This window comes from Cottoperca gobio, chromosome 6, assembly GCF_900634415.1.
Source record: "Cottoperca gobio chromosome 6, fCotGob3.1, whole genome shotgun sequence".
NCBI classification, from domain to species: Eukaryota; Metazoa; Chordata; class Actinopteri; order Perciformes; family Bovichtidae; genus Cottoperca; species Cottoperca gobio.
The window spans coordinates 543,679-567,353 of record NC_041360.1 but is presented as its reverse complement, the minus strand read 5'-3'; the positions used below and the strand labels follow the sequence as shown (position 1 = coordinate 567,353).

Below are 23,675 nucleotides of genomic sequence, written 5' to 3'. Positions count from 1 at the left end.
AAATGTACACACCGACCACATTAACTTTAGTACACTCCGATTGACGCAATCGCGTGTCATTACCGTCGACGTGAATAACAATCTTACTCTATTTACATTTAGCCTTAGCCAGCAGTTTCAAATGTGCTTCTATGTCGCCCGCTCTGGCCCCCGGAATGCACGTGACTGTCGTCGCTGGTGTCTCTCAAAATTGAGCTACCAATAACCAGAGTTGGCTTCTCAGCTGGTGTGTCACTGAGTGGAGAGAACCTGTTAGAAATAGCATGCGATTGATGATAACACTTCTTTCGGACAGTCACCCAGTCTCCCGGCTGCTCGGGCCCCTCCGGGGGACAGCTAACAGGAGATACCACTAGTCGGCCCGCACTGGCTACAGGGGGCTAACTGCTGGCTAACCATGGTGCGGAGCTGCTCATCTATCCCTCTAAAACTCACCTTGCGTATAAACTACATTTAATACACAGGAGACTAAGGCCGAGGAGCAGGCTTCAAGCCGAAAGGACGGCGGCTAGCGATTTGGACGCAGGCTGTGAAGCAGGCTGGCAATGAGGGGTGTTCAAAAACTCTTCAACAAGAGATGGAGGCCGGCGAGACCGCTCAGGAGGCCGGTGTAACCGCTCTGGAAGCTGGCGGAACAGCTCTGGAAGCTAGTGGGACCGCTCTGGAGGCCCCAAACGCAGTACACAGGACAAGAGTTTTAATGAAAAGGGAGCTTTATTAAACAAAGCTTACAAATACAAAAGGTAAAGAGTAAAACTGAAAGAACAAACCAGGATCTGGAAACGATGGCACGAGGGAGTACCAGGATACAAAAGAACCAAGGGACCAACACACCAGTTAACATAGTTGACGAACTGACAAGGAACAAATGAGACAGACAGGTATATATACACAGAAACTAATCACACGAACGGGACACAGCTGGAGGAGGCAGGCAAAGACACAATGGCAGGGTGATTGGACAGAGGAGGATGAAATCAGGGCAGGGCAAACAATCACAGATGGAAGGAAAACACAATGACAGGAAGTAAAACTAGACATGACACAAGGGGAGTGAACTCTTCAAAATAAAACAGGAAATAGGAAACTCAGGATCATGACGGCAGGTAAGGAGAGAAACAGACCGTGACAACACCAGTCTTCTTCAGGGTCGAACATACAAGTGGATTGGCCAATAAGTAAAGGCTTCAGTCTCACACGCAATTTGTGCAGTAACCACAATATACGACAAATTAAGAGAACCACATTGAGATTGATACATTTTCTGCCTTTCTTTCACTTTCCGTAGTTTAGTATCACCAGTGTTCACAAATGTGATTTGGAAGCCCAATTCTGCTGGAAGGGAATGACTCTGGAAAAGTGTGACAAAGATCTCTATATTTAGAATTTTGCATTTTCTTTTATTTAGTTGGGGTTTTTTTAAGCGGTGACCAGCAGCTCGATAGCTCGATATGTCTATTGGTTGTTCTTCAAAAATGTCCATACTCTTTGGGGGCCACAGTTTTCATCCATTTGGCATGAAGTTTGTGCGTGTGAAAGCATCTACGTTGCTGGTCGCAACTTTTGTGAATTTGCGCTTGTTTTTGTGTAATTTCTGTATGAAATGCTCCATCTGTAGACTGTTTTTTTTACTTTAAAGACAAGGACTATTTTTTTTAAATATGTATATTAAACTTGAATAAGTAGAGCAACATGAGAAACAGTAGCTTCAAGCTGACAGCTGCCAAATGGTTCCACCGTTATTCTATTTGCATGCTCCGCTCTCTATTTCCCTTGTTGCTATAAGAACCAAGCTGTGTATAATTTTTTATGAATATGTTCAACATCAGTTTCTGGGCTTTCATCCCTACTGGTAAATATAATCTAAGAAAGCAAATTGCAAACAATACACGTGTGACTTCTGAACACATTTGTGTCCACTAACTTGGAACAAATTCGAATGGCTGGATTAGTTGAGGAGCCTTCAAGCTGTATGCATTTACATTTCATCAGTGTCCATTCCTACATGTACTTTGAAGCTATTATATTTGTTATCTTTAATATGTTTACCTTTTTGCATTATTACCATCTGTAATATACATCCAATTTCCCAAGGGATATTTAAAGGTTCATGGAATTTTATTATTTTACTGGTAACTCTCTCTGTTCTTCTCTTTATTTTCCAGTATCTCCCTGTCTCTCCCAGTGTGACTGTGCTGCTCACTTCCCTAGAAAATGTGGTGAAAAGGGAAGTTAGTGGGAGTGGGTAGCAGTTGGATTTAAGTATCCAGGCTCCTTTCAGTCAGCGAAAGAGAGTCCATAAAAGAGGCAGTGAGGCATGCTGGAGGGCAGGGAGTGATCTGCTGGCTTTTTCTACCTGAGAGGAAACATAGGACACACACACTCAGACACACACGCACGCACGTGTGCGTGCATGCACACACCAATGCGCTGTAAAGTGCAGCTGAGAGAGGCTATGAGTGGGGAATCACAATGGGCCCCTGGGGATACAGGGTGACCCCTGGGAGTCTATAATTCAGAAAGGGGTTAGTCTATCATTCACAAATCTCTGAACAGATTCACAGGGGCAACACAGGCAGTTCATTATCGCTGAGGAAAGGCAGGGGAGGAAGGAGGAGGAGAGAGGAAAGATAGAAGGAGGGCCAAAGGGGAGGAAGAAGAAAAGGAAAAGAGACTAGAAAAAGGAAACTTGTAAATAGACTTCCAGAGTGAATTAAAAGGGCAAAATAAGCTTCAAGTTCTAAATGAACAACAACAATAACAACAACAACAGCAACAACAACAACAACGAAGCAACAAACAATACAGAGAGCACCGGTCACATCCATGTGGACTACAGGTACCTGAGGACTTGTGTAATAGAAACAGTACAGAGAAAACAAACAGGATATATTTCATGCTACATGCAAAAATAAACATTTCAAACACCAACAAATGGCTTTTGACCTTTTGAAGGGCAGTGGTCACTAGTGGTGCAACACCACTGTAGTAGTTTAGGGGCGGGGGGGGGTATCTTTGGAATGTAACTTTTTGTGCAACATTATCTAATTATTTCCCTGATTGTCCAACTAGAAGACTTCTATGGTGGACCAACAGCCAGTTAGCTCCCATTGTATTTAAGAAGATGACTAAACATCTACAGCCGTTGTATTGCCTAAACCAATTATTTCAAATATATTTATTTTAACCCAAAACCAAATCAAATCAAATCAAATTTATTTGTATAGCCCAATATCACAAATTATACATTTGTCTCAGTGTGCTTTACAGACTGTACAGGTTACAACATCCTCTGTCCTTAGACCCTCGCATCGCACAAGGAAAAACTTCCTAAAAGAAACCCCAAAATTAAAGGGGAAAAAATGGAAGAAACCTCAGGGAGAGCAACTGAGGAGGGATCCCTCTCCCAGGACGGACAGACGTGCAATAGATGTCGTGTGTACAGGATAAACAACATAGTACAAATACAACATTTGACAGAAATTATGTTGTGTTGGAAAAAAAAAAGAAATAGAAAGTTTGGATGAATCCAGGAAAATGTCAATAAGGCTTCCCGGTGTCCAGCAGGACCAGGTCAGCAGGCGCTGTCACGATTCATGATCCTGACGTAAACTTTATCAGTGGCAACCTGCCACATGAGAGACAGACACTCCGGGGATGATACCCCGGATGGTGAGTTAGTAACATACATTTACATAAATGCATACAGATAGAGAGGGAGAAGAAGAGAGAGGGAGAGAAGGAAGAGAGCAGGGAGGTGTCCCCCGGCAGTCTAAGCCTATAGCAGCATAACTAGGGGCTGATCCAGGGCAAACCTGAGCCAGCCCTAACTATAAGCTTTATCAAAAAGGAAAGTCTTTAGCCTACTCTTAAATGTGGAGAGTGTGTCTGCCTCCCGAACACAAACTGGAAGCTGGTTCCACTGGAGAGGAGCTTGATAGCTGAAGGCTCTGGCTCCCATTGTACTCTTAGAGACTCTAGGAACCACAAGTAACCCTGCAGTCTGGGAGCGTAATGCGTAAAACCAAAATCTTTTCCTAAACCTAACCAAGTATTTTTGTTGTCTAAACAGGTTATGCACTGCAGGGACTTGCGCATGCGCACTGATCCCATGTGTTGCTGGACGTTCCTAGAAAAACGCATAAAAACAACAGATGTTGATCCAGAGGTTTTAGTCAACTATAGGCCATTATCTAACTTTCCCTTTCTCTCTAAATTCCTTCAGAAAGCAGTTGCAAAACAGTTGTGTGAGTTCATCAAAGTACAGAAAATGATCAATGATCTTCTATTGGCATCAGACAAAGGACTTGTCTCTGTTCTTGTCTTGTTAGACCTCAGTGCTGCTTTCGACACTGTTGATCATGACATTCTATTACAGAGACTGGAACATTGTGTTGGCACAAAAGGAACCACACTAAGCTGGTTTAAGTCCTATTTATCTGAGCGATCTCAGTTTGTACGTGTTAACGATAAATCATCCTAATGCCCTTGGCATTAACTTGGCCTCCAGCACTATCATAAGAAATCTTGGCGTTATCTCGGCCTTCTTTCATCCACGTAACATTGCAAAAATATGGCACATCCTGTTCCAAAACGTTAAAGAAAAACCAGTTCATGTATTTGTTACTTCAAGGTTGGATTACTGCAACTCATTATATTTTCAATATGTTGTTTATTCTGTACAGACGACATCTATAACAGTCTGTCCGTCCTGGGAGAGGGATCCCTCCTCAGTCTCTCCCTGAGGTTTCTTCCATTTCCCCCCTTTAATTGTGGGGTTTCTTTTAGGAAGAACACCCCTCCCCCCCACCATCACCAAAGATCAGGTGAGCAGGGAGCTGAAGAGACTGCGTCCCAGTAAAGCAGCTGGCCCGGACAGAGTGTGTCCAAGGATGCTAAAGGCCTGTTCTGCTGAACCCGGGAAGCCCCTTCAGTGTATGTTTGACGTGAGCTTTTGGCTGGGGAGGGTCCCAGTTCTCTGGATGACTTCATGTCTCATCCCTGTCCCCAAAAAGAAACACCCTAGGGAACCAGATAACTTCCGGCCGGTTGCACTGACATCACACATGATGAAGACCATGGAGCGGCTGTTGCACCATCACCTCAGACCCCAGGTCCGCCATGCACAAGATCCTCTGCAGTTCGCATACCAGGCGAAGGTGGGCGTGGATGACTCCATCCTCTATCTGTTACACAGGGCTTACTCTCATCTGGACAAGGGGAGTGGCGCGATGAGAATTATGTTCTTTGATTCCTCCAGTGCCTTTAACACCATCCAGCCCCTACTCCTGAGAGATAAGCTAACAGAGACGAGGGTGGACTCACACTTGGTGAGATGGATCACGGACTACCTCACAGAGAGACCACAGTACGTCAGGCTGAAAGGCTGCACGTCCGACACTGTGGTCAGCAGCACTGGAGCGCCACAGGGGACGGTACTCTCCCCTGTCTTGTTCACCATCTACACCTCTGACTTCCAGCACAACTCTGAGCTCTGCTACATGCAGAAATACTCAGATGACACTGTGATCGTCGGCTGTGTCAGGAATGGACAAGAGGGGGAGTACAGGAGCCTGGTGGAGGACTTTGTGAGGTGGTCCAAGTCGAACCATCTGCAGCTGAACACCTCCAAGACCAAGGAGATGGTGGTGGATTTCCGAAGGATCAGGCCACATCTGCAACCTGTATCCATCAAGGGGTCGACGTGGAGCTGTTCAGGTCCTACAAATATCTGGGCCTGCAGCTGGACTGGACGGCAAATATGGACACTCTTCATAAGAAAGGGCAGAGTTGTCTGTACTTCCTGAGAAGGCTGGGGTCCTTCATAATCTGCAAAAAACTACTGTTGATGTTCTACCAGTCTGTGGTGGCCAGCGCTCTCTTCTATGCTGTGGTGTGTTGGGGAGGAAGCAACAAGAAGAGGGATGCTGGGCAGCTGGACAGACTGGTGACAGTAGCAGAGAGAAGGACCCTTGATAAACTGTCATCCATCCTGGACAACGCCCACCACCCTCTGCACAGCACATTCTCCCGGCAGAGGAACGTGTTCAGCGGCAGACTGCTGTCCCTGTCCTGCTCCACAGACAGGCTCAATAACTCTTTTGTCCCCCTGGCCATAAGACTGTACTCCTCCTGGTGATGGCAGGGGGATTCAGATTCAATTCAATTTCAAATCACAACAGCCTGTACTTTTACTTTCACTTTGTATTTATAACAGTTTTATTTATAACAGTTTTATTGTATTTCTAGCATTTATCACTTTATCACTTAATTTGACTTTTTATTTTATTTTAAGTCTTATTTGAAATGTACATTTGTAATGGCGGGAGGGGGGGGGTAGATGGGTAATTGTTGTATGTCATGTTTTAAGCTACTGGATGCCTGCATTTCCCTCCTATCTATCTATCTATCTATCTATCTATCTATCTATCTATCTATCTATCTATCTATCTATCTATCTATCTATCTATCTATCTATCATATGATATGACATAATGCATTAGCCACAATGACTTTATAAGACAGCTTTAAAGGTAGTTCTGTTACCTGGTTTCGATGTGTTCTGCCCTCTAGAGGCATGTAAACGCATCACTTACATGCAGCAATGCATGGATTCTGATTTGTCTGTGTGTTTACATGGTTACTAGTGTCTCTGTGTGTTAGACATACCACACAGAGCTGTGACTAAAGGAGCAAAATACAGACATTTCATACACACAGACACACACACACACACACACACACACACACACACACACACACACACACACACTCACACACACACACACAGCAGTTTTTCAGCTCATTAGGCAGAGGGTTGCATGTCTAATCAGGTTTTGTATGGACGGTGCAGGGTCATTATGATCTAATTTACCTTTAGTGGTTATTCAGCTGAGCAGAAAGGGAGGGAAAAGAAGGGAGGAGGGAGGACGGTTCAGATCTTAGAGGAGCTTGTGCATTTGAAAACACAATTTCTCTATAACACTTTGTGGAAAAAAAACGATACAGTTTAAGCTGCAATGTGAACCTGGCCTATGCTGCCTTCTTTCTGTGGCAAGGAGATTTGTGGCTGAGTTAATTCTTTTGAGTTCACATTCTCACTGTGGATCAACATTATATGTAGGTGTTTCAGTCACCAATGATGGGTTTACATAATTGAATTTGTTTTCTTCATCATTGTGGATGTTAAAAAAGCAAGATGTGTTATTGGAAAATGTATTTTTATCACCACCAGTAAACAACTATGTGTCTTAAAAAAGGCAGATGCTAACAAGTGGCTAAATGAGACTACAAAACCGTCTTGATTGTACAATGTACAGTATTGGTATTTGTATGAGGGATGGGATATCCTTATTAATAAAGGGTGTCCCAGTGAGCTCTGATAAACCTCCACACACATATTAATGGGAACTATGGCACTTACCAGAAATGTCGCTCAAGTAGGCATTTTTAATATGTTCTCCACTTATTAAGTTGTAGGAAACAGGTATAGATGATAGGCAAATTTTACAGGGACAGCGCACACTTAAAAGTAACTGCAAAGAGTTCGCTAGAAGACAATTTGCATTTTTGTGTTTCTGAATCAGTGCACAAAAATAAACCATAGAACAAATACTAATCATAAAACAGCACAATACATAAAAGTCCATTAGTCTGAGATAATAAATAGAATCAGTATGATACAAACAATAAATATAAGGAAATAATTGGGGATGACACAGACTTTAGCAAAAGCTTGAGGCAAGTTTTAAATACTGCAAAGCTTCCTACATTCACTTTCCTTTTAGCTCTGTTTTGTTCTCCACAAACCCCTGAGAAAGATATATGGTTCTTTAGCTGTTTAGGGAAACTGACTGGTGATAACACCTTTCACATTAGACATGGACATTTGATCCATTGTTCATACAAAGATATTCATGAAAGCAGCTTTACAGGCCAATCCAGTAAAAATACACATGACTGTGGTCAAATGGTCCAATCAAAATTGAGGCCTGGAAGATGCAGATATTGAATCATTATTTCTATTTTCTAACAATATAAATGAAGCCTTGCATTTTAACACAGGATACTACTAGTACACTGAAATATTAGATTTGGTTGTAAAAACATAATCAAAAACCTAAAACATTTACAGCATGCCATTAAAAGAATGGTTGATATTAATGTAAAATATGCAGAAATTTGTAAATATGATGTAAAATAAAGGAAATATTTTGGCAGTGTGCCTCTGAGTATTTGTGTTTTGCCTCCTGCTCTACATACTTGACAGAATGTAATCAAAATGTTCTCCTTTTTATACCACAGCTAAGTCGTCCAGTGAATTCCTAGCATGCATCTCCATTTGATCCATTCCAAAGACTTGCATTAATCTTTTGTAATAACACTTCAACTTTATCGCTCGTCTACGCTGGAATTGTGTTTATCTTTTCAAACGCTTAGAGAACTCAATGACACTCATTCACTCAAACTGCCCTGCCACAATGTAGCTCCACTACAAATCAAAGCCTCTTAATGATGCCATTCTTTTGACGCTGAATTTCAACCATTCATATTCTTTGGGAAGCTTTTGCCACATTTGATGAGGAGATTAGAAAAAAAACAGAAAATTGGTAGAAGAAAAAAATAAGAAAAGAGGCTTTGCGGGATGTTTACAGATTTCAATTGTGTCCGTTGACAGAGGGCAGGGTGTGTGGTCGAGGTCTTCAAGTGCTACTTCACAGTCACAATCACATGTTTGGCAGGATTGGAGCTCGGATCTGCTTAGATCAGTGGACCCACATTTTAAAGCTGGTAAACTCTGCTTTGTGGACTGCTAACCTGCATTGAGTTATGAGTCTGTAAAATGTAATGCTAAAGGAATTAAAAAAGGCTAATAACCAGCAGCTAATAATAACTCCCATTTTTTCCAGAATCATCTGGAGACTAACACCAGCCTTCCCATGACCCAGCAGCACTGGGTCCTGACCCACTGTGTGGTCTGACCAGTTGACGTCAATTTGCACTTCAGATTCAAACCAAAAAAATTGTCTGTTTACAAAAAAAGTGACAATTTCCAAATCGCTTCAATCTGAAATCAGCATTATAAACTCTTTTAGATCAGGGAGGTTAGGTGACCACGAGCACTAATTTGTGTCTAGATCTGTTAATATTTTTATTCTGCCCCCTTGGTGGAAGTACTCAGATCCTTTACTTTGGAAAAAGTACCTATACATTAATGTAAAAATACCAATACTGTATATTATCAGCAATATAATAATAATAATAATAATAATAATAATAATAATAATAATAATAATAATAATAATACATAATATTGGTAAAGCGCCTTTAATAGCTAAAAGAAATCTCAAGGTGCTACAGAATACAAGACATATAATTTAGAATGCTCTTTTGTCATCACCACACATACACAGCACAGCACAGGGAGTGAAGTTTAGACTGTATTGGGCAGCTATTATGTATACAGCGCCCGGGGAGCAGTGTGGGGGTCAGGTGCCTTGCTCAGCTGGCACATCTCCAGGTACCAGTCCACACTCCGTTTTGGGACATGAATCTTTGACCCCTGGTCAGCAAGCCAAGTCCCTACGGACTCAGTGTAGTAGCTGCTCGAGGTGGAGCTCATTTTAAGCAACACTTAAAGTAACTGCTTGAACACTTTTATTGTATTAACTGTGAGTCAGTGTAAACTTACATACTCATACTGAAAAACCTGCAATGTGAACATTTATTGAAAATAATTAATTCAATTAATTTTTATAGTGAGAAACTTCTATTATTTGCATTTCATTTTAATAGGGGCACCATTAGACCACACAAGGGCGTATTGCATCACTCTACATCATATTCATATTCATCAAAACACACTGACACATTTTCTTAATCTTTCAGGTCTGTAGCTGACATACCTTTTCCAACTTCAAATAAGTCAGCAGGTAACACCTTGAAGCTTCAAAGGCTTTATACAAAGTATTTGACTTCATGATTTGAGATCTGCAGCAGCCTTTGGTTCTCTGTTCTCATTTAATTAACCATTGGGTAACAGACAAAACACTCAAACAATAAACAGCCTCATATATAATATGTACAGTACATATTCTGCGTTTCACTGGGTCTCAGGGTTAGGTCCAGTGCCTTGAATAATGTCTTTGATTTTCTGTATGTCTGCCTGCAGCGCTTCATTGCAAGGGTCAATCTTCAGAGCAGCTTGGTAGTCTTGTAGCCCTGAGAAATCATGTTACAAGTAGATCAGCTGACAGCACGGAGTAGGTGGACAGCCATTCAGTATTCATGTGTTGGTTCTCTCCCATTATCTACAAACATTTTTATGTTGATTATTGTGAGTGTATTATTGAAACCAAGAAATAACATTTAAAGGTGTATAGTAACAGTGTACTAAATACAAAGATACTGTTGCTGTTCAAACCTTCTGCATAGAGCTGTAGCTGGCAGAAAGCAGATCCTCGGCGGACATTGGCTCTGGCTCTTGCTGCTGCATTAACAACAACTGGTGGAGTCAACAGAGCAAGTGCCTGCAGAGAAACATGTGGGCAGATGTTTATACATAATAGTTTGATGTAGATTTAATGATCTATATAGATTGTGTAGAGGCTGAAGTGTCCTACATGGCAGTAAGCACACACAACTTCTTGTGCCTGTCTCCTTGTACAGAAGTCCCATGTATTATACACTAAGTTAACTCTTGATGCTTTTGGCAAGTTTTAAGACACCAACATGCGCAGTAAAGCTTTAATTCAATGCACTTTGCCATATGCAGTGGAGTTCAGCTGAACACATGTAAAATGCAGGGATAGTACCTGAGACGAATCCTCAATGGCCTTGTGAACATTGTTTAACTTCAGATGACAAGCAGCCCTGTTTGAATACAGAGCTGGGATCTGTCTGTTGAGCCTGATTGCCAGGTTGTAGGCATTCACTGCACCCAGGTAGTCCCCAGTAGCAAAACATTTGCTAAAAGAAAGAATCAATTCAGTGACTCCATGGTTCAGAAAGAATAAGAACTTTTGCAGTAAATAGTTTTGAGAGCAGACTTCACTTACTCTCCTTTGTCCTTCAACCAGTCCGGGTTCCTCTCCTCCTCCCTCAGGTCCTTCAGCTCTTCAACATCTGCATTTACTGCACGCCTGCCTTCAGCTTGTTTTTTGAGCCACTGAAACAATAAAAAAAAAGTGTAACAATTAATAGGCAAATTAAAAAATGTTGTAATCTATTAATTTGCATTGCAGTTGTATTTTCCCAATAGCTATTTGGTTTGACCATTATTTATTGACCATCACATAAAGTGAATAATGTCTCACCTGCCTCATCCTTCTATTCCTATATCGCTCAGTAGTGAAGACTTCATGAGCTTTTTTAATGATAAAATTATAATTATTAGAGACAAAATTAATCACCTCCTGCCCTCAATCGTTAACGACTTAACTTCAACCTCTGGAACCTTAAACACAGGTGTAACTCCTGAAATGTATCTAGACTGTTTTACTCAAATCGACCTTAACCAACTAACTTCAACAATCTCGTCGTCTAAGCCAGTGGTTCCCAAACGGTGTGACGTGAGACAAATCCTGGTGTGCCGTGGGATTTTGAAACAATTAGGCCTATTGCATTTAACTATACACAAGGTTTGTAATTTATTTCAGTGTTTCCACCCCCTCGCACGGAGCTCCGACAGCACCCCCCCCTATTGTTTTTGGATATTTGGGGAGTAAGGTTGTCCGTGAGTGTTTTTTTATTGGTTAAGTGGTCCTCGGTCTGAAAATGTTTGAGAAACACTGTTATAGAGGGTATTTTGCCCGGATATGAATACAGGTGTGCCTTGATATTTTGGCTTGGTCTCGGCCACAGAAAGTTTGGGAACCACTGGTCTAAGCCATCAACCTGTCTCTTAGACCCGATTCCAACTAAACTGTTTAAAGAAGTTTTACCCTTAATTAACTTGTTTCTAAATATGATGAATCTGTCTCTATTATCTGGCTACGTACCACAATCCTTTAAAGTAGCTGTAATAAAACCACTTCTTAGAAAGCCTAGGCTTGATCCAGAGGTTTTAGCCAACTATAGGCCGATATCTAACCTACCCTTTCTCGCTAAAATCCTTGAGAAAGCAGTTGCAAAACAGTTGTGTGAGTTTTTACATAATAATAATTTATTTGAGGTTTTTCAATCTGGATTTAGAGTTCATCATAGCACAGAGACGACACTGGTGAAAGTTACCAATGATCTTCTAATGGCATCAGACAAAGGACTTGTCTCTGTTCTTGTCTTGTTAGACCTCAGTGCTGCTTTCGACACTGTTGATCATGACATTCTACTACAGAGACTGGAACATTATATTGGCATAAAAGGAACCGCACTAAACTGGTTTAAGTCCTATTTATCTGAGCGATCTCAGTTTGTACGTGTTAACGATAAATCCTCCATGACAACCAAAGTCAGTCTTGGAGTCCCGCAAGATTCTGTACTTGGACCGATTCTATTCACCTTATATATGCTTCCTTTGGGCAATATTACACTACGCTGATGACACACAGCTATATATTAGGGCTGTCAAATTAGTGCGTTAATTTCGATTAATTAATCACAGAAAAAATAACGCGACAACATTTTTTACGTAGATTAATCGGGCTCTTAGATGCCCCTTGACCATTTACGTCAACTGACGTGGCGCGGCCACTGCAGCCTCGTCAACATGAGAAAACGAAGTGGATGAGAAAACGTTACTTGGCCCAGTGAATGGAAAGTTTACATTTAATAAACTCCCGGATGTAACTGTTCTGTGCGATTCCTGCAGCAAAGAATGTTTGAATCATCGGAGAACTTCAAGCCTGAAATATCACCTCAACGCAAAGCACTTAGCAGCTAGCTCGGAGCTAGCTAGCACCGCCGGCGATGCTTGTCTTCGTCATACACTCTCGATCAGGCGTTCAGACGCAGAATGAGTCAGTCTACCTGAGACACATTAACAACTCCATCACGAAATGTATTGCAATGGACTGCAGGTGGTAGAGGACAGGGGGTTATCGCTTGACAGCGCTACTATATATATAAAAACCGACCCTATGCCACATGCAGCCTCACTGTCTACACCTTCTTCACCATCATCATCATCATCATCATCATCATTAGTCTGATCATCAGTCTGCCTGACGTCTGCCTGACGAGCTATTCATACTGTCTAAAAAGTGCAAGTTTAAGACTGTTTAACTTTTTAATATTATACACGTCAGATGTTACAAATCTGAGAAGAGAACAGGCCCAAGTTCTCAAACATGCTCAAACCTAGGGTATCTCTTTTCTTCGGCTAATGGAGTCTATGACGGCTGTGGTTCCAAGCGAGCTGAGCCAATACTAGAAAGTGATGTTAAAGACCAGGACCTCCTGTACAGACTCCAGCATTTTTAAATAGCAAACTACTGTCAAAAGCAAACGTATAATTTTTTTATCAGACCAGATTTTAAAAAATGGCAGCCGTACACCGGGCCTTATAATTTTACGAAGTGCAGACGTTCATCCGTTTGGTTGCAGATAAAAGTATTCTGGCGGCATCGCTACAGCAAACAGCTGATCTGCCCACCCACATTGAGGTGGTACTATCCACAGTGGAAAACAAAATAGAGAAATGGCACCTGGTAATAAAAGTGAGTGGTGTCGAGTAGAGCCGTACCGTGGGGTGGAAACTTGGCATTAATTAACCAAACTAGATTTCTCCCTATGGTAGCTTCACACTTCTTGCAGTGTGAAGTAATTGGTAGTTTGCAAAGTTTTATTATTATTATTATTATTTGTCATTTAGCAGACGCTCTTATCCAGAGGGTGAACTAACAGTAAACTAACTACAGAGACAGTCCCTCTGAAGCAACTCAGAACCTGCCGTGAAGAGAAAGTTTGGCGACGAGCACAGACAATTTCAGGAAAAGTGGGAGACGGAATATTATTTTGTTGAGCACAGGGGCACCCCAACGTGTCTTATATGCACAGAGAAAGTTGCGGTGCACAAGGAATACAACATCAGACGACAATTTTGAAGTGATGGAGGAGTTGCTCACAGTGATTCCAATGTATGGCCAGACCACCGCTCAGGAAATATTCCGTCAGCTGTGTGATTCCATTGTGGATGCCGGTTTACCATGGAAGAGGTTTGCTGGAATAACAACTGACGGAGCACCATCAATGACAGGGAGGAGAAATGGACTGGTGGCACTTGTTCAAAGAACACTGGGAGATGAGGGTGTGGAGGAGGCCATTGCTCTGCATTATTCATCAGCAGGCCCTTTGCAGCAAATGCCTGAAGTTTGACAATGTGATGTCTGTCATTGTGAAATGCATCAACCATATCAGATCCAGGGGCTTAAAGCACCGCCAGTTCCGTGCCTTTTTGGAGGAAATAGAGTCAGCATATGAGGATGTGCTCTACTTCACCGAGGTACTTTGGCTCAGCAGGGGAAACATCTTGAAGAGGTTTTTTAATAAGTCAAAGTACAGGTCCAAACTTACTGATGAGCATCTTCAAGCCATACTACGGGTCTCAATTGCTTCCTCCCTCAAGCCAAATGTGGCTCAGCTGTGTAAGAGGAAGCGCTGCCAGGTCTCTGGCAGCAAGGAGTAGGTAAGAGAAGCCTATGTTCTGAAGAACCGTTCATGTTCTGAACTGTTACTAAAGATTGAGAAGATTGGATCAGTTGTACTTTTTTTGTGGAATATTTGATGCGGCCCAGCCTCACCCAGACATCGATCCTCTATGTGTCTTGTACATATGACATAATTGACAATAAAGTTGACTTTGAACATTTACACAACTTGCTTTTACACAATTCTACCCTTGTGTCTTTCATTCTCTTGGAATTACTTTTTGTGTTTGAGGCTGATCTTTTTAGAGTCCACAAGTCAACTGTGAAAAATTAGACTTTAGAGTGTAATATCTTACCGCCTGCATTTCCTCTTAATGATTAATCCAAAGGGATCTTTTTAAATGATGCTCACTGCTGTAGTACAACAAGAAGACAGGAAAGGTGATTGGTGGCTCTCACCTCTTCCTCCTCTGGCACTCTTGATTCCCTAAGGGCTGTTGGGAAAACTCGTGGGGTAAATGTGACTTGAATGTTTCCAACGAGTCTTGGAGCAGGCAGCTGTGCTTGTTTTCTCTTGCTCTTTGCGTCACTGTTGCCTCTTTGATCTAAACGCAGGGATGTGATCATTAACATACCAATACTAACCAACTAGTGTAAGAGCAAATTTGATCACACAGGAAATGACTTACCCAGTTTGACCATTCCTCCCTCTGAACATCCATTTTCCTGCTCCTCTGTCATGGTTTTCAGTATGTCTTGATTGTCTCTCTGACTTTGGAGCTTTAGTTGGGCTTCTTCCTCTACTTTTTGTTTCCGTCTCAGTTGCCATGCTGCCATCTCTGCAGTGGTTTTCTCTCGTTCATTGTGCTTAATTTTCAGGATACTGTCTCTTTCCTCCTTTTCAAGCTGAGATCAAGTAAAACATATTCTATAAAAGTACTTCTAGAATTCACAGCAGATTTCCAATAGTATTTTGGGACAATAGGTGATGTGAGTTATGAGTAGATTGTGCTGTCACTGAGTATGTTACCTTCATCATTGTCTCCAGTGCATATTTTTTCTCTGCATGCTGTTTCTCCGCCTTGGATCTGGACTCTGAAGAAAGTTTTTCCTGGTATTTTAACAGAGCCCTTTCTCTGACCTTCTTTTTTTCTTTATCATCTGAAACACATTGATTGATAAAGGTATATTCATTTTATGAAAAGGTATAGGATACTTTTAGTCAAATCAAGTAAAAAATCAAAAATCAAAATCATTACGTCATAGAACCAGTGTTCCTTTCTAAACAGAGAGTTTGCTGTTCTCTATCTAACTATTTAAGAGCTTTGAGTGACTATCTTAAAAAGGTGTTAATAGGTGTCACTATATGTATACACAATACAGGGATGTAATCTATCCCTCAGATGTACACTGGCTTAGTCGTGTGACTGAAATGGAATATTTTTTCACAGCCTTGTGGTTGAGAAACCTCTTTAGTTGAACTCTCTTGTTAGACCAACGTGTTTCGGTTTGTGGCCTTCACCAAGCTCTCAATAATTAGTTTGCCATAAAATTTGGCAGTTGCTGATTTTACTTTTTCTAATGTGTGCCTTTGTGGATCATTTAATTATGTTTTTTAAAATGTGTATTAAATGTATTGTTCCATAATGTGTTAGGGATGTTATATCAAGAAAGTGAAAACATTTCAGACAGATTACGGGTCTAGGATGAATTTCTCATACATTGTTTCACTTATAGGAAAGTTTTACTTTGTGTCATGTATGTAAACAAAGACAAAAACTGTGTTTGAAGTAGGCTAATAATAATAATAATTTTGTTTATGTAGCAGTTATGCATTTATTGATTATATCGTGACTGAAGACTTATTCAAATATTTCAGGGCTAAGACCCTAGAACCGCCCTTGTTGACTTTAGGAGACAGGAGATAGATCGAGGGGCTTAGTGATGACTACAGGGTCAGCGAGATGCTCTTACTTGTAGTCATCATCAGATGCTTCCACACTTTATTGGTTCTCTTTTGCAAACTGATGACCGCAATGCCATTTCCAACCTTTGCTGTGCTTCTGTCATCATCAACAAGTTCAAACAGGAAGGCTTCAAACAGATATGGTGGGTAATGCACCTGTGCACAAAAGAAAGTGGAAAACATTTCATGGCCTAACGTTACTGGATGGAGCGAAACAACACCAACAAACCAAACAAAAGTATAAAATACAGCCATGGGTGTAGCTCCCTCTCTCTCTTAAACTGTTTAAAGAAGTTTTACCCTTAATTAACACCTCGTTATTAAATATGATCAACCTGTCTCTATTATCTGGCTGTGTACCACAATCCTTTAAAGTAGCTGTAATAAAATAATTTGTGACACTGGGCTATATACATAAATTTGATTTGATTTGATTTGAAGTATGCAGTGGACTATAGGGATTAGGCAATAAGAGGCTGGAATTCATTAAACACCAGCTTCTTGAATATATACTGTCATTCAAAGGCAGAAAACAGCAAGTACAGACACAATGAAGTTGAGAAAAAACTTTTCAGTTTGCCCGGCAAACTGGGTGATAGAAAAGGCTATAATACCTTTATTTTATGTCCTCAATACCATAAAACCATATAATAAAGAATGAAAAATAGGCTACGGCACTCTGCCTTTAGATAATCAGAAAATGCAAAGGGAAAACACAGTATCTACAAACAAAATGTGTTTTGTTTGTAGATACTGTGTGGCAAACTGTTATCCATCCTGGACAACGGCTACCACCCTCTGCACAGCACATTCACCCGGCAGAGGAGCGTGTTCAGCGGCAGACTGCTGTCCCTGTCCTGCTCCACAGACAGGCTCAAGAACTCTTTTGTGATGGCAGGGGGATTCCAACACTCCAAACTTTCAAACCATAAAACGAAAACAATCGTCAATGTTGCAGTGTTGTAAAATTACTTTTGTAATCATTTATAACAGTCTGTATTTTTACTTTTGTATTTATAATGTACAGCCTTTATCTCTTATTTTAAATTTGACTTACTTTTTAATGGAGGGAGGGGGGGATGTGTAATGTTAAATAATTCTCTCTCTCTCTCTCTCTCTCTCTCTCGTCGTTATGTTCTTTAGTCATGCATTTCTACCTAATAATAATAATAATAATAATAATAATAATAATAATAATAAATTGTATTTGTAAAGCGCATTTCAAAGCTAAAAGCAATCTCAAGGCGCTAAACCTAACCTAAGGTTATGTGTACTGCAATATATAGTAAAAAAAACTAGGGAACACAATGTGTACTGTTGTATGCTAACTTTACCTTAAGGTATTCGTCTGTAGACAGGATGTTCACTTTCTCAACTTTCCCTCCTTTTAAAGGCACACTTATGCAAACCGTCGAGTCTGTCTGTGTCCAGGAGTAGTCTGTTACTATCAACGGCATTTTTGGCACAGCTATCTTGTCGTGGCTCCCTCCTGTTTTCTAGTTGTGACAGCAGCTACTTAGAAGCAGTAGCTCTTTAACTACGTCAGCTTAAAAACGAACTTAAATAGTGAAGAGTAGTAAAGAGCTAATGCTACTGCCGCGTGGCGTCTTGTTGCTATGGTGACCAGAGACTCTATGCTGCCTTCAAGTTATCAAAGAAAATCTGAATTGAGAGTTGTAACCGATACCAATACAATATAATATGTTTTAATAGACACACTTAATGAATTGTAAGTGAAGATGAAGAATTGTAAAACTTTTATTCTTTTCTTTTTGATATAGAAACCCACAATTTACAGTAGGCCTAGTCATAGCAAATTCTATATGAAATGTTTAAACATTTTGGTCAAACTCTGCATAGACAGTGATCAAAAAAGCACACATCAGATCACAAGCTTTTTTTCACAGGAGTAACTTTCTCTCAAACATGTTAAGTTAAACAGTTCACAGTCTTCAATGTGTTTTCACAGATCATCACCTTCTTTGGGTCAGTTGGAAAACTGGCTTAATCCAGGTGTACAGGTAGCCTATAATTTAGAAGACATGAAGGTATTTTAGCAGCTAATGCCTCCTCCTCTTCATCCTTTTCATCATGTCCAGTGGGGAGAGGATAATGAATCCTTTCACTTTCGGAGAACCACAGGATTGCCGCCCCCCCGGACCATTTGACTGTCATTAAAAGGTTGTAGAGTGCCAGAGTAAAGATACTGATAATCATAAGAAACTAGAAAACCATGGCATGTTAGCTTGTCACAAAGAAGGCTTAATAACACTCCAAAGTTAGGCTAAAATTTGGTGATGGAAAAATTGCCATAGTCATATAGGTCCCTTGACTTCTCACCTCAAGATAACTGAATGAAGATGGGTTCTATGGATACCCTCGAGTGTTCCCTTTACAGACATGCCAACTTGATGCTAATCAAATGCACAGAAATCCTACCGTTTTTAGCATGCAGTATAAATGTGTTATTGTTGCCTATTCTAAAAATGGTGTATTTTAATATTTCTGCATGGTAAATTCCCTAGTCTTGGAATTGCATACATTCAATGACTGGAAAGCGGAGACTTGTCGATTAAATGAGCCCAGTTTTTAGTAATTAGGGGGTTACTGAACAGTTTCCAGAACAGAAGCGATCATCATCCTATTCCCGAAAAATCCCTTTATACTCTTTAAACTTTCAAATTCTAATAAAGACAAACGGGGTCTATGTGGGTCTCAAAGGGTTAAGGATTTATCATAGCAAATTATTAAGGGGACCTATAACAGACGGTACAAAAGGGTTTCTACAAATGCAAACAGGCTGGTTGGATTAAGCTGCTGCTGACAACAAATGCAGACAAGGTGATTTTTCTTAAAATGTAGTAAATATATTTTAGTCTAACTTTAACATTAAGTTTAACATAGTAATTATATATCAATATCAAACACAGTGGCTTCTCTTAAATGCTTAGACATATGGCATTAATACCACTACTAGTGTGTTAAAGAAAATCCCATTTAGCAGCAGTACTGTACAAGTTATTTAACATAACTTACAAATTGTACCTTTGCAAGAGAAATGAGCCAAACGTCTTGATCTTTGTTTGAATGAAATCCAACAATTTGTTGTTGAACTGATATTTTGAAAGTATCTAAACATTTGTCTGAAGTTAAATCCCCATCCTACTACAACACAGTCAGTATCACAGAATATGTAGTATTCAAGTCTGTGATTACATCAGAGATATTAGTCAAAAGCAACTTGTCACTAAGTAATCAAAATGAAAATTGAATCCAGCTTTAAAAGCACCACCAGCCAGTGAGCCTCCCCATCACATTTGAAATCCCTAATGTCTGTTAAACATTTACCTATTCCAATGATGACACCTACTGACAGATTAGTGCCATGACTAAATAGTCACTTTTCTCAAAGTTGGTTGGACCAAAAGGAGGCGTCTCCAAAACAGTTTCCTGAAGGAGGATACAGTTTCACATTGTCCTTTAAACCTTGATTATTCTGAGAAATAAAAGAAAATCTCATTAACAACTGTGTAGAACAAAAACATTTCAGAATGTTATCTTAAATTAGATAACCTTAGCTGGCCCTTGATAAATCCCAGAGGGCTTCTGAAATAAGCTTCCGTCCCTTTTCTCTTTGCTGCTCAATAAGTGGCTGAATCTCTTCCCTCATCTGTTTGTCTTTCTGTGTCAAACATCCTGCCCTCCGCCACACAGACAGGCAAGTCTTTTAACCACCGTGACAAATCCGTCTCTGTGCAACCGCTTTGAAAACTGGATAATAATCGATTTGACCTTTTCTTACCAACCCGATGCACAGAGTCCTTATCATCCATTCCTTTGGCCCAATCAGGAGCAAAATGTGATAGTTTACAGTCCTTCCCTTCCTCTGTGTTAAGGTCTACTGCTTTGGCTAAGCTTGTTATGGGTACGTCAGAGGAGACCCAGGCGCAGAACACTAGACTCTGGAAACGGAGTAAGGTTAAATAGTTTATTAAAGCAATACTTCATAGTAGGCAGATGAGAGAATACTGGAACAGGCAGGTAGGCAGGCAGGCAGACAGGAGTTGAGCGACAAGTAATGCTGTGATCCGGGATAGTAGAAACAATAATCTAGCGATGAGTGGCTGGAAGACCGGGGTAAATAAACTGTGCTGAGTTGATTGTAGACAGGTGAGCAGATTGGAACACACACACACACACACACACGACCGTGACAGTACCCCCCTCCTCAACGGGAGCCTCCAGGCGACCCACCGGGCTTGTCCGGGTGGTCCCGGTGGAAATCCCAAATGAGAGAGTGGTCCAGTATGAGCCTGCGGGACAACCACATCCTCTCCTCTGGACCGTATCCCACCCAATCCACCAAGTACTGGTACCCACGGCCCCGTCGGCGGATGTCCAACAGTCGTCGGACCGTGTAGGCCGGGTGGTTGTCGATGATTCGGGTGGGTGGAGGGGTGACGGTAGTGGGCACAAAGGACTAGAGGATACTGGTTTCAACTGAGATACATGAAAGGTGGGATGAATCTTCAGGGATGATGGTAATTTCAGTCTGACTGCGGATGGGTTAATTACCCTCTCCACCTCAAATGGACTAATGAAACGAAGCTTTAACTTCTTAGATTCTGCCTGTAATGGAATGTCTTTAGAAGATAGCCAAACTCTCCGACCTATTTGCCACTCTGGTGCGGGGGTCCGGTGACGGTCGGGATGCGTTGGTTATGCTCAGTGGTCCTCAGAAGAGCCAAGTGAGCACCCCTCCAAATCTTCCTGCAGTGACGCAGATGAGCTTGGACTGAGGGCACCGCAATCTCGTCCTCCTGGTCTGGAAACAAAGGTGGTTGATATCCCAAAGAACACTCAAATGGAGACATACCCGTGGCGGCGCAGGAGAGTGAATTGTGGGCATACTCGATCCAGGGAAGATGAACACTCCAGGAAGAGGGATTCTGAGCTGTGACGCACCGTAGCATGGACCCCAGGTCTTGGTTGGCCCGCTCCGTCTGCCCATTATTCTGTGGATGATAACCAGAGGAAAGACTAACAGAGGCCCCAATAGCATAACAGAATGCCTTCTGGGAGTGAAAAACAAAGAGAACCCTGACCCTCCCATATAGCTGAACCCCAGGCTAGAGCAGCATCAGTGAGTAGCCCAATAATGTAACTTATGTTGGCCCTGTCACAAACATATGTAGCGGGCTGCTGCTCAAAGAGTAGCGAACACTGTTACAAAAAAAACCTACATGTCCCTAAGTCTCCTGAATAACTATTGGGAGTGGGACTGGAGAGGGTAGAGTCTCCAGAGGATTGGTTGGAGCAGAAGGCATGAGGTGAGCAGAAACCAGGGTCAGCTGATGTCCCAGCTGTGCCATGTTGGTAGATAGTGCTTGAATATTGTCCATTACCTCACGGAATGCTTGGTCATGGCGACCCACGAGAGCACCCTGGTTAGCAAGAGCCTCACGGAGCGAGTCTGTGTCTGCTGGGTTCATGTTGGCCAGATTGTTCTGTTATGGGTACGTCCAGAGGAGACCCAGGCGCAGAATACTAGACTGTGGAAACGAAGTAAGGTTAAATAGTTTATTAAAGCAATACTTTATAGTAGGCAGATGGTGAGAGAATACTGGTGCAGGCAGGCAGATATGCAGGCAGGCAGATAGGCAGGCAGGCAGATAGGTAGACAGGAGTTGAGCGACAAGTAATGCTGTGATCCGGGGTAGTAGAAACAACAATCTGGCGATGAGTGGCTGGAAGACCCGGTGTAGATAAACTGTGCTGGGATGAGTTGATTGTAGACAGGTGAGCAGATTGGAGTTGAATGAGATCAGCTGCTGAAGTCTTTGGCCACGCCCCTGCCACACACACACACACACACACACACACACACACACACACACACACACGGGACCGTGACAAAGCTAATAATAACAACACAGTTTTGTTTCATTTGCTTACTCAAGGCCTCCAATTTCTTGTCCTATTAGTATTAGTATCCTAACCAGTATTATCCTGGTGGTCAAACCTATCTTGCAAAGCTATAAATGCTTCAAGAATAGACGTGTTGGTCCCTTCTTCATTTCACATCTTTTTTGTCCTTTGTGCTTTTGCCGCTTATGACCATACTCTATACTTTGTTTTTCATTAGTCATTATCCATAGTATATCCAAGGTCTTTCAGTTGTCGGATTACTTCCACCTCCTCCTTCTTCTGAACTCTCTTGACTTCTTGAAATATTCAACATCCATTTCTGATGACGGCTGCACAGCTGGATGGTTGGTAAACTCATTTGTGCTGTAGCCTGAGGTCAGACAGTGACTAAATGTGAACCATTTATATGACCAATGCATTTTTTCTTTGCATCTGCATTTATTTATATTCTGTAAATTAATTATTCAGTTATTTAGGTTATTATTAGAATGATTTATAGAAATTATTTATTTGCCTCCTCGTTCCTTACTTCTCAGAGCAGAACAGAGATGATGGCTGACAGGAACGATTCTGGGTGAAACGAGCAGCAAGGGATGTGGAAATTGGCATTGTCCAAGTGCATAGAGGAAAAATGAGCAAAGCATCATTATTTCACATATTAGAGCAGCAGTGAACGTGATCAGCACAGTCCAACTTAAACAAAGGAAATTGACAACTAGCAAGAGTGCTAAATTAAGTTGATACAATGGTTTAACTGGACACAGAGTAAAAAGGCATTACCCAATATCGATGATGCACACGATGTTTCTCTTTTTTCTCCTTCATGTCATCAAATCCCATGAAAAGAACAAAACCAACAATGAATTGATCCTACTTTAAAATGCTTCCTCTGTAGTCAAAGCCTGATATATATTATTCCTCTGTGCCACAGAGCTCCATTATGTCCACACACTATTTACAACACATCAGTGAGCCACAATGAATTAAATAGTCTTTCCTATATGCACCATGTCCTCCTGTTTAACGGTTGACTAAAAGCCACAGTTGCCAGCTGTTTCAGAAAACGACTCTATGTATAACAATAATAATGAAAAGAATAATACTATTAATGTTGCGGTGTCACTCCGAATAACCCTGCGGCAGACAACAGTTTTTCCTTATACAATAAAATATTTCTACATTTACTAGATTTTACA

The 23,675-nt window shown here is 41.3% G+C and overlaps 1 protein-coding gene across 1 annotated transcript; it reads right to left on the bottom strand.

Annotated features, from left to right (window-relative positions):
• Positions 1-9,408: 9,408 nt before the first annotated feature.
• On the bottom strand, positions 9,409-18,121 carry dnaaf4 (dynein axonemal assembly factor 4). Its single transcript, XM_029434367.1, has 9 exons — positions 17,886-18,121; positions 16,560-16,707; positions 15,616-15,746; positions 15,275-15,491; positions 15,045-15,190; positions 11,058-11,167; positions 10,815-10,968; positions 10,424-10,529; positions 9,409-10,221 (listed from the first exon to the last, which is right to left on the bottom strand). Exons 1-9 carry the CDS (start codon positions 18,006-18,008, stop codon positions 10,103-10,105), a joined length of 1,254 nt encoding a protein of 417 aa, XP_029290227.1. The 5' UTR covers positions 18,009-18,121; the 3' UTR covers positions 9,409-10,102.
• Positions 18,122-23,675: the final 5,554 nt, after the last annotated feature.

Bases quoted from the DNA above. Each gene is read 5' to 3' on its own strand.
- dnaaf4 (XM_029434367.1), bottom strand. From the start codon at position 18,008: ATGCCGTTGATAGTAACAGACTACTCCTGGACACAGACAGACTCGACG. The intron at 15,492-15,615 runs GTAACATACTCA...ACTTGATCTCAG, and splicing joins CACTGGAGACAATGATGAAG to CTTGAAAAGGAGGAAAGAGA. The intron at 10,530-10,814 runs GTACTATCCCTG...GTTTCTCTGCAG, and splicing joins CCATTGAGGATTCGTCTCAG to GCACTTGCTCTGTTGACTCC.